Consider the following 24,597-nt stretch of genomic DNA (forward strand, 5'->3'; position numbering starts at 1 on the left):
TGTTTTTTACCATGCCGTCTGCTTTGGGACGCACTCTCCCCACAACTGAGGCTGTGGGCGAGGTAAGTGCAAGGCTGAATTAGAATAAGACAAGGTGCATAAGGGCTTTAAAATATGAGACAGAGGAAGAAGCTGAGGGACAGACAGACAGATGGAAGGACCTTAAGTCGCTGGCACACTGACCTTGGCACTTCAGCCCAGGCAAGCCTGGGGATATCAACTGCAGCAATGTAACTGTCTCATAATATTTTGAGCATAAAAATCATATCAGACCAGAAAAAAACAACATTTTGGCTGCACACAGGAATTGCGCTTAAAAACATATAGCACTTTGGGGGTAACTGCTTCAACCAGTAATGAATTGCATTGTCAATATACACTGCCAAGACTGAAGAAATGCATTTAAAATTTAAAAGGTGGTGCTATGAGAACTTCGGGGGAGGGAGGGGGGGAGTGTTTGGCTGAATAAATTAACCAGGAGAATTAGTCTGGTTCATTTTTCAAATACATACCGTCACTGCCTAGAAAACTTAACACTTATTTCAAGCTCCAGTTAATTTACACATTCAATGATAATGACGCAGTAAACGGACATGTTCTTTCCTCACAGAACAGCCTGATAAATCAAATGCGGATTGGTTGATTTATGTACTTGACTGCATAGTACTGTGCAATACTTTGATCATGCTGACATCACAGCCAGGGCCAAGACTTTCATCTTCTACTCTCAGAAGAGAAATTGAAAATATACAAAGCCATTCTAATGAGAGAAACTAGGGCTGTGTTTAAGATGAAAGCCGATGGTTCGGTGACACGATCTTTGAGGAAAGAACTGAGAGCCATTGTCTAAAAACCTGCTAAAAACGAGCGTTGTAAATCTTACATAGTCTACCGCGTCTTTTTGCTATGACGTATGTTGTTAAAGAACATTCTGCTCAGGAGCAAGAATTCTCTGAGAGTCTGGTCAAAAAGAGTTCCACCCAGTACACAGCTCAGTCTTCTTAACCTTGAATGTTCTAGGTTGCTGCTGTTGACCAAAACATTCCAATGTGAAGCATGTTCTGAAAATGTATTAAGGGGTGTGGGCAAGGACGAAACAGGGATGTTATGTACTGTCATATAGTGCCAGAGACTTATGTTACAAACCTGAGTCTTCCATAGTAAAGGCCAGCACAGGAGATGGCTGAGTTATGAGTTATTTGCTTCTGAAGGCAGAGACTGCCATATCCCATCTTCCCTCACTGTCTGAACAATCGGGGGGCCTGACGCTGGCCGTGGAGACAGGAGACGCCTCATCAGGCACCGCTGGCACAACAAAAAGACCTCTATCCTGCCGGCGCAGATCCACAGCCTTTACAGCCATCCCAGAATTTCTGGCCTATGACATCAGCAGGATCTGAACCACAGAGGGGGAGGGGTGTTGGGTGGCATCTGTGATAAATGAAATTATCTTCTCCTTGTTTATATTGAATCCAAGTAATGCATAATGAACAATATATTTCACAGCAAAATATTCTCAATGGCATTACTCTATGTATTAAATATGTATGGGAAGCTATTCATAAATTTGAGAAACTGTTAAAACTGTACAAAGTTAAATAATCTAAATAATAATCTACAGAACAACAATGAGGATCTATTTATCTACATGCTGCAATATCTGAAAGCAAGTTGTAACGTCTTAATTTTATTTTATTTCAATATATTGCAGTATATTCCATTTATTTAAGGCGTTTCTGTGAGGGAGTTTATATAAACGCAGGGTTCTTTCACTCTTTCACAGCTTTTGCTCCGGATAAGGGGGTCTGCTATATAGAAAATTTGAGAAAGAATTTTAAGCAGATGCCCCAGCTGTATGTGCCGCTGTACTTCGCCAGGTTAGCTCCTATAGGATGTTTGCTTGCTGGAGCTCAGCAGGTGGGCTCAGAAGTCCGGTGTGGTTTTGGCAGCCTGCAGGAGTCATTAAACTGACGCGTCATTGCGGTTCTCCCAGAGGATTCTTAAATGTCATCTTGTGTACTGCCGATGAGCACAAATATCCCGTCTGCAGAGCGAGCCTCACACACCCCCCTCCCCCTTCTTCCCTCCCTGCCTCCAGTTCCAACAGCAGTAACATGAAAAAAGCAAAGCCCTGATCAGGTTGTGTAAGACAACTGCAGGTGGTGGGAGCCTGTCCAAAACTGGAGGAAATCCAGGATTTCTCTGGGATTGGATTCCTAAATCAGTCTCTGGTTGCTGGTTGGCCCAGGAGAGCCGACGGCTGGGCAAGGCATCAGAAGGAGACCACTAGCTCGTGGGGTCAAACACCTTCTACTGCTAAGCGCGGTCAAACTACCAGGGTATGAATGACCGCTGTTTCACTGTCTCATGTTCATACAGATGCTTGCAGCTAGTAATTTCACAGAAATGGAAAGATGTGCAGTGCATGCCACTGGGTATATTGTGTGGCCGGAGACTGAAACCCTCCCAGTTCAGAACTGGCTAATAGATTTCAAAATCACTGACAATTATGAAGAAACAGGCCTACAAACCAGCAGTATAAATTCTGTTCACTACATCAGTTCAGAGGACAGGCTTGAGGCCAGAACCAGTCTGATGCTAATAGAGAAGAATCAGGAAGAAGAGCAAAGACAGAAGAGGAAGCAGTGTCTCTCCTGCCAAGTAACAGAGATGGAAAGCAGTGTCCAAACAATTAGGCACACAGTGATGCAGTCTGGTGTTCCTGCAATCTGGTAATCTTCATAACATTGAACATCCTGGCAAACTGTGCGTAAATCAAAAGTGTAAGTGTACACAGCCATGTCTGGTCTTACAGCTGTGAAAACATGAGTAGGAAAATAGGGCATTGTGAGTAACAGCATACACAGTGAAGTTCTCAGAATTAATTGAACTCTAATGCCTCCCATACGACTTCTAGATGACTTCTAAGTAAAATTTTACGCACTTTCACATTTAACAACAATCTGTCCTAAATCGTGGGTTTTCAGTCCTAGAGGTCCACACATCTTAAGATACTGCAAAGACTGGGAATCTTGCAGTTTCACACATTTATAAGATTCCAACAGGATTATTTTTGAGATTTTTAATCCTAGTCCTCCTCTTCCTGTCGGAAACTCGCTACCCTTGTGCTGATGCCAGACAAAAGCCCTGTCCGGACTGGATTAGTTTAATTAGGGGAGGTCAGATGCTGTAATTTTCACCAGTGTAATTCACATCTGGAACAACCATGTCAGTGAATTTTACTGGGCACGCAAAGAATAATTCCAGCTGAAAAACCTACTGAGATTCCAAAAAAGAAAAACTCCAAGATTCTATGATAATTCTATTACTGTCTGGGCCAACATGCCAATATTTGATGTGAATTACAACCATTTTGGGTACATTTTTATAATATGTCCCATTTCTGGCTTTGTGGAGAGTATTTGTATTGTTCAGCATGTCTCATAAAAACTTATTTTGTTTCATTATAATGTTATGGATGTGTGTGTTCAGTTTTTTTTTTTTTTAATTTCAGGAAGAACACACCTAGTAATAAAGGCAAAGGCGTTTTTGTGCAGATCGGCCATTGAAATCGCTGATGTGCAATGATACAAATAGGTACATTACCGATGCTGTCCTGCAATATAAATGCCGCCTGGACAGTGCTAAAGACAACGCACCTATTGGCTGTTGGTAGTGTATAATTATAAATTGTGTCGTTGACCATCACAAACCTTTTGAACTAAGGCTAACGACTCAAGGCAATATTAAACATGTTTGATTTTGTCATAACAGTAAAGACGAGAAAAAGACTGTCACAAACTCAGCCAGAGCAGTCTCAATACAATCTCACACAAATCGTGAATTGTGACGGGGGGCGCGCATCGACTGAGGTAAAACTGGAAAGATTTACCATGACTCCTAAGAAATCGCTTAAAATATCATCTAGTGGAAGGCCAGCATTAAACATAATGCTAAATCATGAATGAAAGAAACAAAATGCAACATCACAAATAAAAGAATTAAAGTTTAGCAGCATGGCCAACATTACAGATCCTCCTGTCCGAAAGTCAATTATAACTGCACCCTTCCACCTGCTCACCGTGTAGCATTTAAAAAGTACGGCAGTAAGGAGAATTTGGTTACTAGCCCCCCACCTCCCCCATCTCGCAGCGCATTACTTGGACGTACGGGTCTTGCTGTGAAAATCAAAGTGCATTAAACATTAAAAGTACTGTAGAAGAAGACTGACTGTAAAGGAGAAAGTAGGGCACACCGTTAAGAAGCAGGAATCTGTCAGCTACACAGGCTTAGGCAAATTATGTTTTTCACAGCATGGCTTCTTTTCAAAACTACATAATCTGAAAAGTGTGGGTATTTGGCCTATGTTTGTGAGGCAAGGAGGTTAAGCAGAACCTAACATCAAGGGTGACAACAACTGGCTTCTGAGGGGCGGCCGCCAAACTGCCAGATTTTCCCCAAAGTCCCCATCTTTAATTGACTCCCATACAAGTATTTGAGATGGCACATTTAGTTACATTTAATAGATCTTCTTATCTTACTTTTATAATTTTCAGAAGCAATTCGGGTTATACCGTTGGATCGAATGAAGGTACAGAGAGTTCACGTGAACTCTCCCAGAAGATGGACAGAGTGTATTCCTGCTGGGTTCAGGTATGCAGAATGTGACAGTTCAGTGCAGGTGGAGTTAGGAGCTAAGGTACGCATAATTCTGACCGAACAAATCATGTACTCACTTTAAAAACTTCCTGCATTTGGGGGAATTTTCTAAACTTCCGTCAAAGCTTAGGAATGTTATACTGGCCTGGATGCTGTATAAAAACTAGCTGGTGAATATTTTAGTTGTATATGTTGCAGGTGCTTCTGTTCTCCTTGCATCTTCTCCTCCTTTTGGGATGTGGGTCACAGTCACAGAGCCACCTCACAGGCTAGCATTATGAAAGTAGAACACTTACGTGCTTCATAAAGTCAATGTCCCAGCCAGCAAACCCTGAGCACCCACTTGCCACCTGCCCACCAGTATATTGTGAATTGGCACTGCAGCAGTCCACTAGCAGACAGTACAGATGAAGGTGAAGTAGTCAAGATGAGGATCAGCAGAATCAGAAGAATGAAAATCATTGGTCAATGGTCTTGGCAGAGCAATGGAAGACTGCTGGAATGAAAGCATTGGTGGATAATAAGGAGATGAAGTAAACCTGAAGTGAACCAGAAAACCAAACCTGGCCACACCTGATGTCCACAGACTGTGTACACTATCTGGCTGGAGGACTCGCACAGCTGGAGAAGGAGTGGGGTGATAAAATGCTACATTGTGTTGTCACTTTTGTCTTTAAGACATATATTTTTAATCACAACAGGGAGTGATACAGTTACATTATATTTTAACTTGTCCATTTCTTTGTCAAAACAGCACAAAAGCAGACTACCTCATCGCATACTGCTTATTTGTTTCCTTTTTTCCTTTTACCTCTTTTTTATAATTCACTCTGGAACAATTCACTCATTCCTTCCCACATCACTCTTGTCTTTTTGCTGTGAATTTTTTTTCCATAATGTCTTCTGCACAGATTCCTACCACAATCCTTCTGAGGAAGCTGGAATTATAACTCACTTAAAACTAGAAATACCGCCTCGCAGTTGTATGCCTCCGCCAACCAGTAGCCAGTTTGGATATAAAATGTCATCACTTTATCATTTTATCCTATTAAACATTTGTGTGAAACTTTGTCATAATTAGCGTATTAATTCTTGGGTAAAACAACGTGTTTTGTGAGGTTACAGTGACCTTGACCTTTGACCACCAAAATGTAATTAGTTCATCCTTGAGTCCAAGTGGACGTTTGTGCCAAATTTGAAGAAATTCCCTCAAGGCGTTCCTGAGACATCGCGTTCACGAGAATTGGGACGGACGGACAGACGGACAACTCGAAAACGTAATGGCCGGAGGCATAAAAATAGTTTCCTGCCAACTACATGGGAGGCCACTACAATGAGAAACCCTGAACTTCCTCACATCCACCAGTGTCTCAGTCTGCCTGCCTAAATTGTGAACTCTTTAACTGATCAGTCCTCTCACAGCCATCCAGGTTGATAACAGTCAATGATTGCAATGCTCATGTTTAATGGCACTCCTTGGAATGGCACAAATGGAGATGGAAATTCTCAGCAAGAATGTTTTGACCATGTCAGAATATGTCACCCCTACCAGTTGTTTTCCAAGGATTCATATGCATGCATCAGGTTTTTTCGGTGGAAAAAGTCATTTTTTCATCCCATGTAATGTCATTTCTGTAAACTCCACGGGCAAAGTAAATGGTTTTAGAGAAGATAAGAGTGTAGAGGTAAAGTTAATTATAAGATCTCATGAATTAGGGATTTGTCAGAGGGGAGCTGAGGTACTGGGTAGACTTACTGCAGGTGGACTGGGCAAGAACTCACAAGGCCGGGTGGAAAAGGGTTTTAGAGCTCCAAACTCCATTAAACCTGACTCCTCTCAGCCATGCAACTATCTTGACCTCCTGCTCTGTGATCCAAGATCCAAATAAAGAAGATGCTGAGCTCTCCAAGAAAATCAATCTAGTCACTAAACTGAAAGACTGAATAAGACATTAAAAAAGGTGTGGTGGTGGAGGTGGGTGGGGGGAGGTTCTGGGCGTGCAAAGATATTTGAAGCTGAAAGGTAAAGGATTTAATAATAGCATAGAGAAAGAAGAGAGCATATAATCACAGGTTTTTATATACTTCCCATTTTAGCACTGAAATTTGTGGGAGTCAAAAGGCCTCTGCTGATGGGCACCAAACAGGAAGAAAATCTTTGATGTGAAGCCATAACAGTGATTTTTTTGGAGGAAATTAGATGGTAGTATGGTAGACCTGCTCATGGTCTTCTTCATAACAAGCATTTATATAAAATCAAGCTTTGGGTTTTACATTCCTGGGCTTGGGTGTAACCAAAGAAAGAACTGCCAGGTGACTTGGTAAAATAATGGCCTGACAATCAGGATAAAATCAACACAAAGAAAACAAATTTTTCAGGTGTGTTACATAACATAACTAGTTTAAAACAGCACTGTGAAAAAACAGGTGAGCAATCAGCAGATGTACCACTGCAAACCACTCCAAGCAATAGCTAACTGAAGATCAAGTCTCTTCTTCTGGAAAACCAGCAATATACTGCAGTCAGTAAATAAAACTAGTCTTGAAAGGAAGACCAATAAAGCCCTCCTAGAGACCAGTCAGGGAGGCTAATGGATTCTTTTATTGCTTTCTCCAAGCGACCACCAGGAACCTCCATTATGTCTGATCTGAAACCAGCTTCCAGGGGTCTTGCATCCCCGCAAGGTCAATTATTTCTTTCTCCTTCATTAACTAGCTTTATCCTAGGTTAAGGCCCCTGCTCTAATCCATTCAATGTCACATGCTTCCCTTTATCCCACCATTCAGAACAAATACCTCAGACAAGGGAACACAGACATCCCACGAGTGAGCACTTCCTAAGTCTTCCCACTTCTAAAGAGTGGAACATCAGGAGTTCTACAACACAGTGATGATTATAAAGACTAACCATGGAGGCAGTATTTAGCTGCTAAATATAGGAAAAGGTTGTTTGCAGGCTACCAAGATTTTGTGTATAAACTGTCATGTGAAATAGTCATTTAATTAAATTGGAACCCAGCACATCAAAGGCTAGTGCATTTTTATTCATTAATAAAGTATTTCATGCATTTTCTCTCTCATTGTGGTATAGTAAATCGACTGTTGTCTATTTTGACATATGCAGCTCTGACCAAAATTTAGAGGACATTCTAAGCCTTGCAAAGACTTGCGGGATATGGTCTGGCATTTATGTGGATTTAATAGACTCCAACAGAGGGAACAAAAGCAAAGGCTAGAGTGGTTGATGACAGTCCCACTTCTTGCCTTAAACGGATTGACGAAATGATTAAGTTGGTAGCCATCTTGGTTCTACGTCTCGATGGAGATTTCCCATGATAAATGAGTGCAAGTAAACAAACCCTGGGAGAATGCAGACCTGGGCCCATATTCATTAGGCATCTCATAGCAGGACCACTAACTTAGCATAAAACTTCCTCTGTCCATATCTGAGCCTTATCCATTATGAGCTAAAAGCCTAACTTGATCCTAGATCAGTTTAGGTCTGGTGCTCTAAGAACATAGGCCCTGAGTAGTCTTCATGGTAGGGGTCCTGCTTTTTTCCTTTTTGGGGGGAATAATGTGAGGTTGGGCCATCTAAGCCTGGGCTGCTGGTCCTGGAGAGAGTAGACAACTGCAGTTGTACTCCAAAACACATGGTGTTGCCAGTTGTTTTCACATTGCATACTACAGCTAAGCTCACATCAACCACCTGGAGTTGCTACAGAGCGGTGAAATGTGGACCCCTATCCAAACAAACCTCCCATACCCTGGGTGATGCAATCGGCAATTGTGCATCACCCTATGGAGCTACCAGTCACAGTCGGCACTGGCACGGTCCGGGTTCAATCATCCATGCGCCACAGCATGGAGCCTTAACCATTCGTGCCTTAATCAAGGCTCTCAGTGGTTTTACAAAAACAGAATTTAACCTTTGCATCAACAATCCTGTGCTCAAAGACCTCTCATCTAACCTTTGAACAAACAAGAAGTAGAGGTTTCCTAGACCCAAAGTTCCAGATATACAGTAGCAATGATGTCTTAAATTAGAAGAGTTCAGACACAGAAACTGCTAATTCCAGTCAAGAAAATTGATGAAGGACATCCATAGGACATACCGAATAATTGTCACCATGCTTATTATCAGGTTCCGCTATCTACAAAAATGTACAATTTCTAACTTTCTTAAAAGCCTGCAATGGGACTCTAATAGGCTTCTCACAAAGGATTTGGAACACAATTCCATTATATATGTACATTATAAGTCCAGGTGTGTCATAGCCATATCTTCAAGGGACACAGATTCATTAGTGGCTGCACTGTGGTTCACTGGTCCAGACATGCCTCTCCACAGCCCTGAGCAGAAATACAACTGCATGTGAATGCACTTGCTTTCCGTTGCCTGCAGTTCCCACTGGAACTCAAATGGCTCACACACGTCTTCTCTTCTTAGCTTAGCCATTCATCAGCAAGACAACCCAAACTTTCTTTTCCACCCCATCCCTTTTACAAACAAGCACACACATTCCCACCCGCTATTCCACACACCACCTTTGCCACTCTCCCTAATTATTCCAACCACTGGGCCCATTTCCAAAGCATGTGTGGAGAGCGTGGCTCACTGCTCCTAGGGGTGTAGGCATTTTGTGGTTTTCCAAATGTAATTTCACTGGCTTTCTGGACTTCTTTTGACCTGACTGAACAGCTCACTGGAAACCACATGAATTGGAAGTGAGAGGAACCAGCCAAATAAAAATAAGGTGTGGTGGCCTTCCCAATTGTTTCAGGCATAGCACAAGCAGCTCCAGTGCGGGAGAGAAGCTCTGAAGGATAATCGGCACCCCTACACTCCAGAGGTCTCACTCCAAAACAAAAATCCGATCATCATCCCTGCCTGAGATCATTGTTCTGTACATTGTAAGTATTGTTTTGAAAGTTGGGCAATGGAGGTGGGGACTAAGGGGGGGGGGGGGGGGTGAGGATGAGAGTGGGTCGTCCCTGAAATGGCTCTATAATTAGGGGCAACTCTTCATCAATGCATACCCACTCACCCCAGTGCAAGTTTGTGTTGTGCGTGTGTGTGCTTGTGCATGTGTGTGTGTGTGAGAGAGAGAGAGAGAGAGAGAGAGAGAGAGTGACAGATTATAACAACATGTGTTCTAAAATTGGGTTAATCTCTGTGTGTTGCATCAGGCGGTCTTTTCAGGACTGGTGTGCAGCATATGCACCATATGCACAGATCCTGCCCTGTGGAACACCGTCGAGCCTCACCTCTGATTGGACCATTCCTTTAAGCCTTACTTCTGATTGGACCCCAGAAAATGCACATGTTTTGGCAGACATGCAGACAATGCCTTGACACAAGCCTTAAACATCTCTCACAAATGCAGGCACGACTGCAGATGGGGGGCGAGGGGCGTGGGGGGTGGGGGGTGGTGGGGGCTGGCAGGCCCGAAGGGGTCCCGGGATATGGGGTGTAAACAAAAATAAATTTTAAAAATCTGGGGGACGCCCTTCTAATATATTTTATCCCAGGCCTAAGAATTCATAGCTGCAGCCCTGAACAGCCTTTGAACGACAATAGAGATGCACATGATAAAATTATCTCAACAGAGATAAGCTGTGTTAAATAAGTTAAATAAAGGCGTATACATTCATTTTATACAGAATTTAAAATCCCCTGACATAATGCAGACTGCAGCATAGAAATGTTTTGTACATGTAGTAATTCTAGTTGTTGATACTGTATATCAAACACTATCATAGAAAACCAGCAAACCTATAAAGGAGATAATTTTGGTATGGTGTATTTGTTTTAATGCCATCATCTCACCTCCCGTAATAGCTGGATTAGCACAATGTCACATGCAGACATCTGAGTTCATTGGCTCTCCGTAGTTAATATTTGCACAAAAGTAAAATAACGACAGTGATGTTTTACCATGAAGGATGTTTGCCATCCTGAATGATGGACTCTAACTAACCACTTTTTAACAATTAATTAACACACAAATCACAACTGGTATTTGTGAAATGCATGATTATTTCCTTATTTTTATTTTTATTGATGTAGTTTTTAAATTTTCAGCTTTTCAAAATGTACATTATTTATTTCAATGTCCTCTTTTCTATGTGTAGTTTTATTATGTGTACTGCGTTATTACATTTGATTGAGCTCTTACGAAGCACTTTGAACCTGTGGCTAGAAAAGTGCTCTACAGAAAAATTAATTATAAAGTTTAAGGTGCACATTACAATGACTACAATATCCCAGCTTCAGACCCCTAAAAATCAGACACTGCTAATTATTGTGCTGTATACTGTATAGTTTGGAAACACAAACTGGTGCGATGGAGCACAGAGCCTTGCAAACTCAACCTGCCAATAAACAAACATGCAGGACAAACACAGACTCTTTATTACCAGTGCTCATGCCAGCAAGAATATTCCCATTTAAGAGAGCGTCACAACTCAAAACCTAGCATCAGTCAAACAGGATTAAACAACAGGGATTCATCTGATGTGTCTGCTGCTATATGAGAACACACACACACCATCTCCTCCCCCCCCCCCTCTCTCTCTCTCCAATATCCCCCCACCCCCCCACCAACGTAGGTTATTGTGTGTTTCATCACTCTGGAGCACTGTAGGGTGTGGCTCACAGACTTTCTGAGGTTCTCATTACTAACTGCTGTATAAGCACGCTGCAGGGAGGAAGACTGCAACAGAGAAAAAAGAGCAAGAAAAAGAAAGACATAGTGCTACACGGAGGAGAGAAACAATCAGACTCAGACCGTCCGCAGCATTCATATTTCTGTTCCATAGGTACCCACGTGTGCATCATTACAACGATCCGATTAGCAACGCTACCCTTCTGCCATCTCACCGCCTTGCCTCAAAGTCACTGATAAAGAGGAGAGATGAACACGACACCCATTTTTGCTCCAGGGGCTTATAGACCGGGGGGAAATTTAGCACAGAGGAACCATGCAGAAGGCTAGGCTGTGCCTCCCTTGACCACTGTTACTATGCAGACTTCACACAAGCACAACAGCATCCAATACAGGTTCATCCTCAGAGACAGGGGGGAGAAACAGAGAGAAGGAGAGCTAGTGAGAGAGAGGGAGAGCCAGTGAGAGAGAGTGAAGGAGAAACAGAGACACAGAGGGGAGGGAAAGGAGAGAGAGAGAAAAAAGGAGAGAGATGAAGAAACACGTGGACGGAGAACAAGAGACGGGTAGACAAAGAGAGAAGATTGATATTTTTAAAAATCCCATACCATAAAAAAACCATCCCATGACCATAAAAACATGGAAAGCAAACAATAATATTAATTTTCAGTCTCTCTCAAGATGGAGAATTCATTGAAAACATTATTCTCTTTTTTACAAGCAGTTAAAAATTCATATCATGATGAAAAAACAACAAGTGTGGCTAAATTCCATTTCCACATTGTTTTAATATGCACAATTCAGGAAAACAAATGCACACATGACCCTCTGATAGGCACTTATAATTTCAAAATTAAACGCACTTTATACATTATGTATTTAGAATCTTGAGTTACGTACAAAATAACAGGTTAATAACAGTACCACTGAATTAATTAGACTGACTATAAATTATTCATTATTTCACAGTAAAAACATAATCATTGTTCTATTTGAGAGATGGATTTACCAAGCTTATGCCAGCAAACAACATCAAGTTAAAAACCAGCCAGGACTATATTAGAACACATTATTCCAGTTTCACAGGATAAAGGTTATTCTCTTACTCCTACAGAAAGATGCTTCTCTCTTCCGGGTATAATAACGAAACTAACTGTAACTAAAATGATATAGATACAAACAGAATATGAATTTGCCAGTGTGAAAAAAACTGCAATCCGCAAAATATAATGTAGTGACAGACAATGTCATATTTAAAAACTGGTCCATATTTCATTCCCAAGAATTTGCAAAAGCAATAACTAAACCTGCATTAATAAACATCCAACTTAGAGGGGCTGTTTATAACTATAGATTTGTGGTCATGAAAGAACAGCAGTATGAAAGGTCTGATTTTAAAATTGATGACATCAATCTCAGCACAAACGTGTAAAACTTCTCCACCTCATAACCAAAGCTGCGGAAGCAAAGCCAGCCGCCCTAGAGAACATGCATACATCAAATCCTCCCTCCTAATTAGACACCTGTAATGGCTACCATGTGCCACGGGCCCACTGTTCTTCAGGACGACGAGTGGCAGCTGTACTAATCTCCTCGGGCGGACCAGCTCGTCCATGCACGGGGGTCGAAGATCACAGGCACGCCTCCCTCAGGTAAAGCACACACCGCACATTTCTACTTTCTTGAAAATGAAACCCCGCCCCCCAAGTAAAGGTAAGCGCCTGTTTCCAAAATAATTGCAGGGACTCACATTCCTACAGACTTCTACATGTGAGATCATCTCTGTGGGAAAAAAAGGCCCCACCGCGCCCTGCTCCTTCCTGCGATTATACAGTACAGAGACCATTAGTGTCACTCAGCTCTGGTCTCATCACAATCTCCACACAGAGGATGCTTACGACCACTCTCCTGGGAACAAGTCTCCTGACTTCAAGAACTTCCTTATGCTGAGTTTCCATGAGATTGCACGCCACAGAATGGCTGAAGAAGGGCAGGTTTATTGTAATGATGTGAGGCAGAGGTTGCATGGGCTCAGAAATGGGCAGGGCTGCTATATCAGTGACGCACTGATTTGAGCCAATCATTGTGTTTTCCTGTGGGGGAGCAAAGTGTTTTTACTGGTTCAAACAAGACAGTGACGGACAGCTCATTGTAGAGGGACCTAATACGAGCTCCCTGAAACTGTAATATCCCATCACTACCTTTAAGAAGGACTCAAAGCAACACATGCTAAAATAATATTTAAAATGTAACAGCAATGTTATGATACAACTCTCTAATTTTTCACAAAGGATGGTAAATGGACTGCATTTATATAGCGCTTTTATCCAAAGCGCTTTACAATTGATGCCTCTCATTCACCAGAGCAGTCAGGGGTTCAGTGTCTTGCTCAGGGACACTTTGACACGCCCAGAGCGGGGATCGAACCAGCAACCCTCCGACTGCCAGACAACCGCTCTTACCTCCTGAGCTATGTCGCTCCATACGGCTCACCTTAGGGAAATGTGTGATGTGTATTTCAAAAATATATTTCAATATCTGAAAATGGCAATCATTTTGATATTTGCCCTTTTATTGTGAAGTGTTATTTTTAAAATATCTTAATATATTAAAATTGCAATATATGTTTTGTGTATTCCGTTTCCATAAGGGATACTCAACATGCAGCACACCGCAGCAATGGCAAAGAAGCTCCTAGGCAGATATTTCACATTCTTTCCCCCCTACTGTCCATAATGCAACAGCCACACTGCACCTGCTGTGCTGGAACCCAGTCCCAGTCCAAGCCTCAGACATGACCCTGAAACACCGTCAGTCTCCCTACCAGATATCACACCTCGTCCGTCTATTGCCAGACACACAGAAACTCCATTTAAAACGAATGAGTTCCCCTTGCACGCTACAGATTCAAGAGGTTATACAATTTGGGTAGTCACAATGAATATCTGGAAAGGCTTAAAACAAATCATGTTTCACTTTTCACAAACTTTACACGCACATAGGAGAAATTTTAGGAGACATTTTTTAGGGACAAACATGGTACCTGGCATATTTGATGTTGTGTGATGCATCATGCCATTTTCATAACTAAGCATTCTTTCTTTTTTCGTTTTTTATAAACTTGGCACCCAGCATGGGCTGAGTACATCCAATTCCCAACACAATTTGGAGTATCCGGTCATTACCGGTCAGCATACTATAGCGCTGTTAATCTCCACTGTGCCTGCCTGTGGGCGTGCGGTACACCTTGCTTGCTTGAAAAGAGCTGTGGTTGAAAGAGCATGCAGAGGGGAAACAATGCCATCCCCCAAGTCAAAAGTGGAGGTGGGGAGGAAGGAAGGAGCGGTGGGGGGTGATTGGGTGGGTGGTTGCACTCAGGACCTGTTGAGGTGACAGTGTAGTATAATGGTAAGTGAACTAGACTTGAACTAGAGGTTGCAGTTGCTGTGAATAAAAGTGTCTGCTAAATGCCTAGAATGTAAATATTTCACTTTCCATACATTTCTAAATGTGCTTTTTTCTCCTGGGTCCTCTATGGCCTGGGTGTCTGGCCTGGCAGGGGCAGGTATGCTGGCAGCCACATGCAGTCAGAATGGGAAAGGTATGGGATAACTTTCCTCAAAATGTTTATTTTTTTCACCTAAAGCAATCAATCATAGTAACTCTGGGTAGCGCTACACTCTCTCATCCCTAAAAGGATGATGGATTAATTTGCACCACCCAGAAGTACCCTCACGGAAATGGAATATACTGCTATACTGTAAATATGTAGACTTTTGAACAAGGACAAATATATTTTACAGCCCAGAATTTGTTATCATTTGCCCCTATATTTCATGTCCTGCAATATCTTGATAATATACTTTATATTTGTACATTTTCAGTATATTCCATTGCTACAAAGGAAGTGCATAGAATTAGTTCCTTCAAAAAGCTGTTTTCCACTTGAGCAATGACCCATGAGGGTAATTCTAGCCTCCTTGCGAAGAAGGGCCACAGATTGATTAGTAAAAACCAGGGGTACATGTCAAACCAAAATAAACTGGCACAAAGCGCTCCGGTCCCACTGGCATTGGGTAGGACTCGGGGTGGGACAGGTCAAGCAGTGGTCTGGGTTTTGCGGTTAATGGTGTGTCAGAGGAAGAGACCTGTCTAAACAGAGTGGACTGGGAACCTTGACAGCCCTCCCCCCCCCCGAAGGAAGGGTGTGTTCTGAAGCTTAGGGGGGACATGCTCATGCTCATTTCCATTTAAGGAGTAACTATGGATGCCTTACTTTCGGGGGCAGCCATGGTCGTTACATTTTAGGGCTTCGCAAAACACCTCAGGCAATCCACATTGTATCAGCAAGTTAAGCTAACATGCACTCTGATTTTAACCAATCAGCTCACTTTGATGTGGTTACCAATCAGTTTGAAGCATGCTCAAAGTGTTATTTTTTTATTATTGAGTTTTATTCTAATTCAACCCAACAAAATGAAATTAAGAAATGTTTCTATTTATTCAATTTCAGCTAAATGTATACCAAATTAAATACATTAGTGGCAAACATTATGGATCTATACTGATCAAAAAATATAATAACGTGCCTTTCACGTGCAGGATCCAAACAGAAAAAAACTACGAAAATGCAGCCTTTTTTCTCTCATAGAGTGGTGAGTAACTGATGGAGTTTTAGGCTTAATGAATAAAAGTTTATCATTGGTTGTGTTGTGAGCTTCCACAAATGCTGGAAAGAAGAGACAGATTTTTACACAAGTATTTAAAAGGCATAAAATCTATAGGGAATTAAGCCTTGACCTTTTTTTATAAACCAATGACCCAGCATGGGCCTGGCCCTGGTGCCACTTGATTTGAGATTGCTCACTGCACTCTCTCTGTGATGGTAATCCAAATGCCCCAATGCACTTAACTGCTTTCCAGTCATTTAAAAGTCACCCATATATTCCATCACACACAGACTCCTCTGCTTCACCTGCTTTTTGGCTACTCCCAGACCCCACATTCTGGGATACACTTCAAACAACATTCACAGAATAGCATCAATCTAAGGAAGAGCCGAGACCTTAAAAAAGAACAATAAAATCTCTGGAGCTAATCCAAGAAACATTTCAGTGGAACTAGGAAACGCACACGGGCCATCACAAGGGCAGGAGAGGCTGCAGCGCCTCACTCTGTGTGCATAACGGCATTTCTTTAAATGGGAACAAAAACAGTACTGTATAAACCGACCCAAAATTCAAACTCCACAGTGAGAAATGGTGTGTTGTTGATGAGCCTCACATGGTTTGTCATAGTAAAAGCACAGCGAAACTGAAACTCTCAAAGATACCACGCCTTTCCCGACAGCCTGGCTGTCGGGAGACTTTGTAATTGAGTGTACAACATTTGACCTAATTGTGTCAGCGTCCTGCTTGGCATGAGTGAGATTTGGAGTATAAACACATCTCTGCAGGGAATAAACCGGTAGTAAATCTGTTGGACCTGTAACTGTTTTATAACCGTAAATATCAGGAGGTACAACGCCTGGATGGAAAGGTATTTTAATCTGAATCAATTGATTTTACGAAACCCATTACTGTTTCAGTGCATGTATACTCCTAACATATGAGACACATCACACAGTGATTTATTTGGAGGACCTGAGCAATAAAACCTTATGCATGAGAACAAATCCATGAAATGCTAATTTTGTGAGGGAATTAATGCTATTAGTATGTACACCTTATGCACAAGGCATGCATGTGCCTTTACAGAAAAGGAATAAAAGAAATATATGAACATATGCTATTTGGGGGTTCAGGCCTGGTGTTTGCACTGTTTGCTCTTTTGGCTCTGCCCCATGTCTTGCTACTCTGTAAAAGTGTCTTTGTGACAGTTCTCTGTAAAAAGTGCTAAACAAATGAAATTGAATTTAACATAAATGTGTTATCAAGATCAGAAAAGATACTGCAACACTTCACAATACATATATACAAATTATTTCAAGTTTCCAACATTGAAATATTTGTATTTTTAAAATGCACTGCTATAAAACAAATTCATAATTTTATATTTATAAACCCACAAATATATTGTTCATTGCAGTATATTCCATTTCATATGGACAAGTCATTCCGGACATCTTAATGTCTTCTGCCATTGAAAGGCTGAACCACTCCTAACCCTGCAGAGTCACCATTCCACAGCAGGACACCAATAGCTCTGCTCTCTCTATCAGTGATGGTCATCTTCAGGATGATTTGCTATCCCCTTGTAAAAAAAAGACCCCCATCCCTCTACCCCCAATCACTACAGGGGGTCACCAAAGTTACATTTACACTACTTCTCATTCAGATTAGTGTGCTATTGTCTAGATACACTTTAGAAAACACTCATTCAAAAATACAATTGAGGACAATTATCAGATGAGGGATCTTTTGTGGAAACTTCTGACTGTCAGGGGTTCTCAACAGCTGCAGAATTTGAACCACAAGTTAACCGGGAATTTTTAATAATCTTTTCAAGTGGTTTTGTTTACAGGGTACACAAGACGCTTCCAAGAACATAGTCATTAAATACAGTGATATATTTCACAACATGTATACAAATTATTTCTTCAAGACGTATTGTATGGCATTGTAATAATAATGTTGTATTTGGGGCAAAAATATTCAGGGAAATAAGTAATGTATTTGTTTGTTTGATATTCTGGATGTGTCACATTTAATGGTGGTCTGAACAAGAATTGGATTTGGCCAAATCAGATCTGAATTGTGTTTGGATATAGTTTGGGTTAGATTCGACCAGCATCACATTTGGCAGTGTTCACTATGAGCATTTTCAGACCAAAGCACTTAAAGGTGAGAACAAACTGGGCTGTTAAGGGTTCAGCTGATCCGTGAAGAATTCTGTCTTGAGGATTTGCCTTCCCTAAAAGCATAGCACAATTTCAACTGTAGGGAAAATCCATACCTGTCTAGCCTCTAAGGAAGCATAGCCTTGACCAAAACAGGAAGGTAGGTTGGGCATCTATAACCATCAAGACAGACAGCAAATGAGACTCCATCTGCATACTGAGAAACCAGGGGAAATCATCAAGACCATTTCTGAGAAGGACAGGAAACAGCACATCCCATTTGACAATGACATGGTTGGTGATTGCTGCTGCTCCATGACAAACTATGGTTATGGAAAACCAGCCTTCCTAAGCCTGTAACTTGAACTTTCCAGCCATTAGCACCCTCAAAACTGTCCTACCTGCTTGTGTGTTCACCCCCAGCACTGACCATATCAGATGTATTTGTGTCACTGCCATTCTCAGGCCTGTGGCTGTGTGGAGCACTTTGCTAGGATAACCTGACACAGACAATTTCAGCACCACTTCCCCTCTGTGTCCTTGGAGAGGCAGAATGCAAGGAATACACAGTCAACAAGAAACCTCAGGGAGACATACAGCCAATAAGAGACCTGAAGTAGACAGAGCCAATGAGGAGCATGAGAGAGACACACAGCCAATGAGGAACTTCACTTAGAGAAAGCCTTCAGGGGGAAAAAGGGATGACAAACAGCGACTAGGAAAATCTCATGTAGACACACTGTCAGTAAGTCACTTCAGGCAGACAAACAGCCAATAAGGAACACCAGCTAGGCATACATCTACTGATGGGCTTCCTAATTGGAAGAATCCTAAATGAAGGAAATTATGCCATATAGATTTGCAAGGGCACATCTCAACATGCATTAGGCATTAGGCTGCCAACCTGGCTTAACATTTTCAGTCAAGGCAGTTTATTGATTTAGTTCACATGCAACTGAAGAGTTACTGTATGTGGAATTGAATTTTAGAAGTTAAATATAATTACTTGCCACGTACAATTACATTTCACCAAAATTATTATAGTAAAATATGAATCTCATCTCAGTTAAATAAAAAACAAAAATGCAAATCCACCCTCACTGGTTCAGGCACAGACTGCAGCCTTATATTCCCATGCAATTCAGCCCAGACTGCAGCGAGTCTGTGTCTAACATTATACCAACATCTGCACAGCTTCTGATTTCTACAAATGCAAATTGATGAAGCACATCTGTATCAGGACATCTGTTTTTAGTGTAAGAAAACCAGGACTAATATTACCACAACATTACTGAATGTCAGAGAGAGAGAGAGAGAGAGAGAGAGAGAGAGAGAGAGAGAGAGAGGTATCTGAAATCCCTTTTAAAAATGGTGTCAGTTTTCTTACTCACTAGCACGTGTGGCGTTTCCATTTCACAACGATATATCTGAATCAGTCTTATAGCTGTGAGTATGGGAAGTATATTTTCTCCAGGATGTTAAGCAGTGTAGTCATACCAAGTCAAAATGTGGTCATTCACATTTGTATTTAAATCTTGCTAAATTTCATACATTTCCATTGGATACCATAAATACATACCCATTATTTCTTAGGCACAGCATTTCAGTTTTAACCTGTCCTTCTGCCCGTTTATTACACTGATCATATCAGGCTACCCTAACGTGTTCACAGTTTCTAGCCTGTTTTCAAGCGGGGTTCGGTTCATCGGCATAGCAATGACAGGCGTCGCAGGCAAAGGATAGCATACTTGTTTACATATCATGCCGATTGAAAGATAGCAATTAAAACAGTGTGCAGCCTGTCTATTACATTTCTTTCGACAATGTCATGATGTGCTATGTCAGACAGTTTTTTCGGGTTATATGTCGGAAGGGAGGCATACACTAAGATCACTCGTTCAGCTGGGTAGCATGGGGATATATCTCAGCCCTGGCCTTTATAAATGTGTCTCATATCCATCTTTTCATCAAACTATGAATGACTGAGATTTGCATCACCGTAGTCATCAGCCTCGTTTTGAGAGACCACATTTAATCTTTGTTTTTAAAAAAGTATTAATTAATTGAAAAGAACGTAAATTCCAATAATAATAATAATAATAATAATAATAATATGTGGTTTCGGTGAAGTGGGTTGCACCATCGCAGAGAAGAAACGGTCAGCCAATGACAAATATTGCCATGAATTCGAATCTGCGAACAGCGTTCTTCACCTGCACCGATAGCTGTTCTCCCCACATCGATAAGCTCAGAGATGCTGATGAAGATGCCGGCGCCTTCACCGCTGCACACGCAGGATACACCCCTCCATCCAAAATATCAAAAGCTTTCACATTAGGCTACTCTAGTACACAACCAAATACCATGACTTGATTTTTACATTAAGAGTCAGTAAGGTAGCCTGCTGTAGCCTACAACCGGAATTGACTTGCTGACTTGTAATTTCATCAACCCGTATACGCGAGGGCACGGTGGTGGAGGAGATACATTCAGACGTGTGGCCCCCATGTACAGCAACAACCATTCACCGCAAGACCATTCTGGGTGATTGAATTTTTTTCAAATTCCAGAACCATACCTACTGTATGAGAATGGTTGTACTTGTAGGTTTAATGAACATCACTGAACAGACTGACGTAGGCTATTCTGTAAATCAGGTACTCACGCACTGCCTCCTGTTTAGGATCTAGTCCGCTGGCGGTCTGCTGAATTCTGCCTATTTTGTTCTGCAGAACCCAAACCCGCTGGTTCGTGGAGATTATCTCGTTCTCCAGCTCCTGAAACAGCGAGCAGGCGTGCTTGGCCAGGTCGGAGAGCTGCCGCAAGGTCCGAGAAAGAGCCACATTGTTGATTGAACACAGATCCTCAAAAAGCAAGCCCTCATCATTCGGAATCGCGTGCCTGCACAGTAACTGAGGTTCGACGATCCTTTTGGCGAATGGCATTTTGCAAGTCAAAATAGGTCCCCAAAAATAGTCAGATCCAAGAGCACAATCGCATAGGTTCTTGTCCCCCTCAATCCAAATTTCCCCAAAACAGCTTAAAATTCTCCATCCTTTCCCTCTCTTACGGTTAAGATCACACACAGATAGAGAGTAGCGCAGCCTTCCTTCGGAGCTGGATCTTCGCTGGTCCTCTGATCATCAGTTGCCCATCGTTGCTATTTTTTCAATGCTTCTAAGAGAGGTGCGTTTGAAAAAGATTTCTGCAAAACCCGGAGAGAAACTCCAAACGCACATCCTGGGATCTGGAATGGCAGCGATTCTCCCAAGTAACCGCATGGAGTCAGTAAAAACGCATTGTTCGTGTGGTTGTCAAAAACAAGTTGCAGAGCAATATGCTTACAGAAATATCTGGAAAACACTGACAAATATTTTACGCTTAATAGGCATATACACAAGCATTCTGTCTAAACACGATCAGTCAGCGCTGAAAAGGAAATCGAACTGGTTTTACGGCTATTTAAAACCGTGTGTTGATAATCGTCTCATATCGTAAATATTTCCTATTTGTCCATAAAATTCACTCAGTGGTTATTTATGTTGCCAAATGGTCTTCTTTGAAAATAAAAATAGCTCAGTAACTGAAATAACACGGGGATGTGTGAAAAAGTGAATTAATAGACTCTGTATAGCCTTAAAGGTAGGCTGTGCACACCTCAACTTTCATCTCACAGATATTGGGCCTATGTCTTAAGAATGCTGAAAGAGAATGGGGGTAATTGACCATTTTGCAGAAGAACCCCCCCCCCCCCCCCCAAAAAAAACCTTTTGTAATCTACCTCCGAGCCTTTAACTTTGCCACCTGTTTTGAATGAAAGAAAATTCCTGAGTGTTAATTGCCCCTTATAGAATTTCTGAGGCCAAGAGGGTCGAAAACACTGATTTCTGATTTCATACTGAACATGTTTCTGCGTAAGCGTGCCTTCGCTGGCTAACAGAGCGCCGGTGTGCATCTGCGTTCACATCCGCTGAATGAGGGGTTCGCTAAATCCCAGCTGACGCGGGAAGAATTGGCAGGGGTGACAGGGTAGTCTAAAGCTCTTCCTGCGGTTTTACCAGTGTCTGCATCAGAACTGCAACAGTTGCATAGTGAAGCTTTCAACCAAGAGGGGTTAATGAAAGGTCAGGTGATCGTGTCATTCAGTGGTTTGTGTGTGGACTGGACTGGGGCTGGTCATACTGCTCATTTGGGCAAAGAATTTTGTTTACCCCTGTTGCATCAGCAAGACCACTGCGCAAAGTAGGTCAGAATGGACCACAGCACCTTATCGGGACTTATACATTTTTATAGGTTTTTCTTGGGCTGTTACTGCACCCCCCACCCCCAATCTGGTCGCCCTAATTCCTGATCCACTCCACTTCCAGTACTGAGCATGACATCATACATTCATTTATTCATTAGTTTGTTGGTTTATTGGTTCAGACATTTATTCATTCATCTCATTCTATTGCACTACAGTTAACTTGGATTTACTCATAACGTTAATCTATTGTCTATCAAAATTCAGAAATTATATTTAGTGTATGAGCACATTATGTAAAAAAGATTCAATTCAGCCATCAACCATTTCTAAAAAAAAAAACATAACTGGCATGTTTGATTCAAACTGACTCTCAGGCAATATGGCTTTATTTACAGTATAAGCCATGTGAGGAAGAGAGCCAAACATACTGTATCTAATTATGCTGCAGAAGCAATGGGAATATTTCTGATCTCAGAACTCATCACTAAGATATAACTTCACCAATAAATTGCCTTTGTCCCTCAGTATCCCTATCAATCCAGCCCTCTATATAAGTATAGGAAGCTTATGAACATTATCGCCTCATACTACTGTATAATCAAATATACTTACAAGCCAACAGTGCTGTTTAGGGAACAAGCGATCACTTGTTATTTCATTATTTTTTGTTTACATATATATTTTTTTTAAACTGTAAACTGCCTCAAATGCAATATACAGGATTGAAAACTTGAAAAACCGGATTACTAATTATACAATGCCTTGCCTCAGAAACTCAATTTGTGTGATGAAAATTAACATTTCTCGATGAGGCGAGCAAAAATGAGGAAATCAGTGTCTATTTGTACTTGTTTTAAGTATGAGAGAACATAACAGTTTTGTTGTGGAATGCTCCCCTAAAAACCATACACGGACAATAAGATATTGCTTACAAATGTAGAATTCTGCAAAGTGGCAAATTGTCAAACCAGAAATTAGGAGTAAAGTGAAAAATCAATCGAAACCTTTCTGAGATGCAGTCCACAAAAAATGCCACAGCTCTGTATTCAGCATGTGCTCGTTACACAGCCAGTAGAGTTTGAAGTTGAAAGGGATTAAATGTAAGGTGAGAAGTTGCTCCTGTATCTCAATCCCCTGTTCATTATTTGTTATTGGGATAAGTGGGAAGACAATGAAAGAGATACATTCCTTTTGGATGGCCCAATATCACATGACACTGGTTTGTATGTTTTGGAAGGGGAACTGGTAACTTCCAAAACCCATTGCTTTGAAAATGTACGGTGAACACATACAAAAATGCTATTTTCATATACAATATCAAATATATGCTTATATCAAAGGCAGCCAATGTAAAACACCTTGTGAAAAAGTTTCAGTACGTAAATATTGAATTTGGTAATTGTTATGAAAAAAATAGTGAAGCGCGGCAGTGTAGCGTAGTGGATAAGGAAGTGGGCTTGTAACTGAAAGGTCATAGGTTTGATTCCTGAGTAGGACACTACCTTTGAGCAAGGTATTTAACCTGTATATATCCAGCTGTATAAATGGATGCAATGTAAGTCGCTCTGGATAAGAGCGTCTGCTAAATGCCTGTAATGTAAATAATTATCATAAATACATTCATTTATGATGCCAATGCAACATCTACTGAATGTGAACCAGCTTGGTTGCTTACACATATAAACCTTGGGGAAATTACATTTAGTTGCATAGTTTACATTTTCAGAAATATACATGATTTTGCTGTGAGAATTAGATTGTTTTTATTCAGTTGTTTGAGATTCAAGAGCTCCATCTAGTGGATAATATACCAACTTCAATTAGAATTTCTGACCTGACTATCTTTTGACAACATAGTAGATGGTTTTATTCCCAGGAATTGCAAATTGTGTGACAAATAGAATAGGTGAATACACAGCTGCCTCAAGCTCAAGAGTTTCCTTGTGTTATGGGGTTTTGGGGTTTACAATGAGAACAGTGGAGAATAGTGTTTGCCATATTCTCCAATGGACAGGCTGAGACAAAATTCAACATTGCTAAAATATAGTACTAGGGCACTTTTTAATTGCAAGAATCTTGACTCCACAGATCGTTTTCTAAAATATGGTTACATGCCAAATTCCACCATCCTGTTATAATTTTGTTTACTTCATAGAGTGAACAAAAACCTTCCATGTTTAAATGTG

The 24,597-nt window shown here is 41.2% G+C and overlaps 1 protein-coding gene across 8 annotated transcripts in view; it reads right to left on the reverse strand.

The window, feature by feature from the left end:
• LOC135250601 (actin remodeling regulator NHS-like) overlaps positions 1 to 21,330 on the reverse strand; it is a 121,009-nt gene extending 99,679 nt beyond the window's left edge. For all 8 annotated transcript variants that reach the window (XM_064327093.1, XM_064327092.1, XM_064327090.1 and 5 more), the window contains exon 1: positions 20,831 to 21,330. In XM_064327093.1, coding sequence (XP_064183163.1) covers positions 20,831 to 21,110 — 280 coding nt within the window. In that variant the 5' untranslated portion in view covers positions 21,111 to 21,330. The remainder of the gene's footprint in view (positions 1 to 20,830) is intronic.
• Between the last annotated feature and the right edge of the window lie 3,267 nt (positions 21,331 to 24,597).

Source organism: Anguilla rostrata, chromosome 3 (genome assembly GCF_018555375.3).
Source record: "Anguilla rostrata isolate EN2019 chromosome 3, ASM1855537v3, whole genome shotgun sequence".
NCBI lineage: Eukaryota > Metazoa > Chordata > Actinopteri > Anguilliformes > Anguillidae > Anguilla > Anguilla rostrata.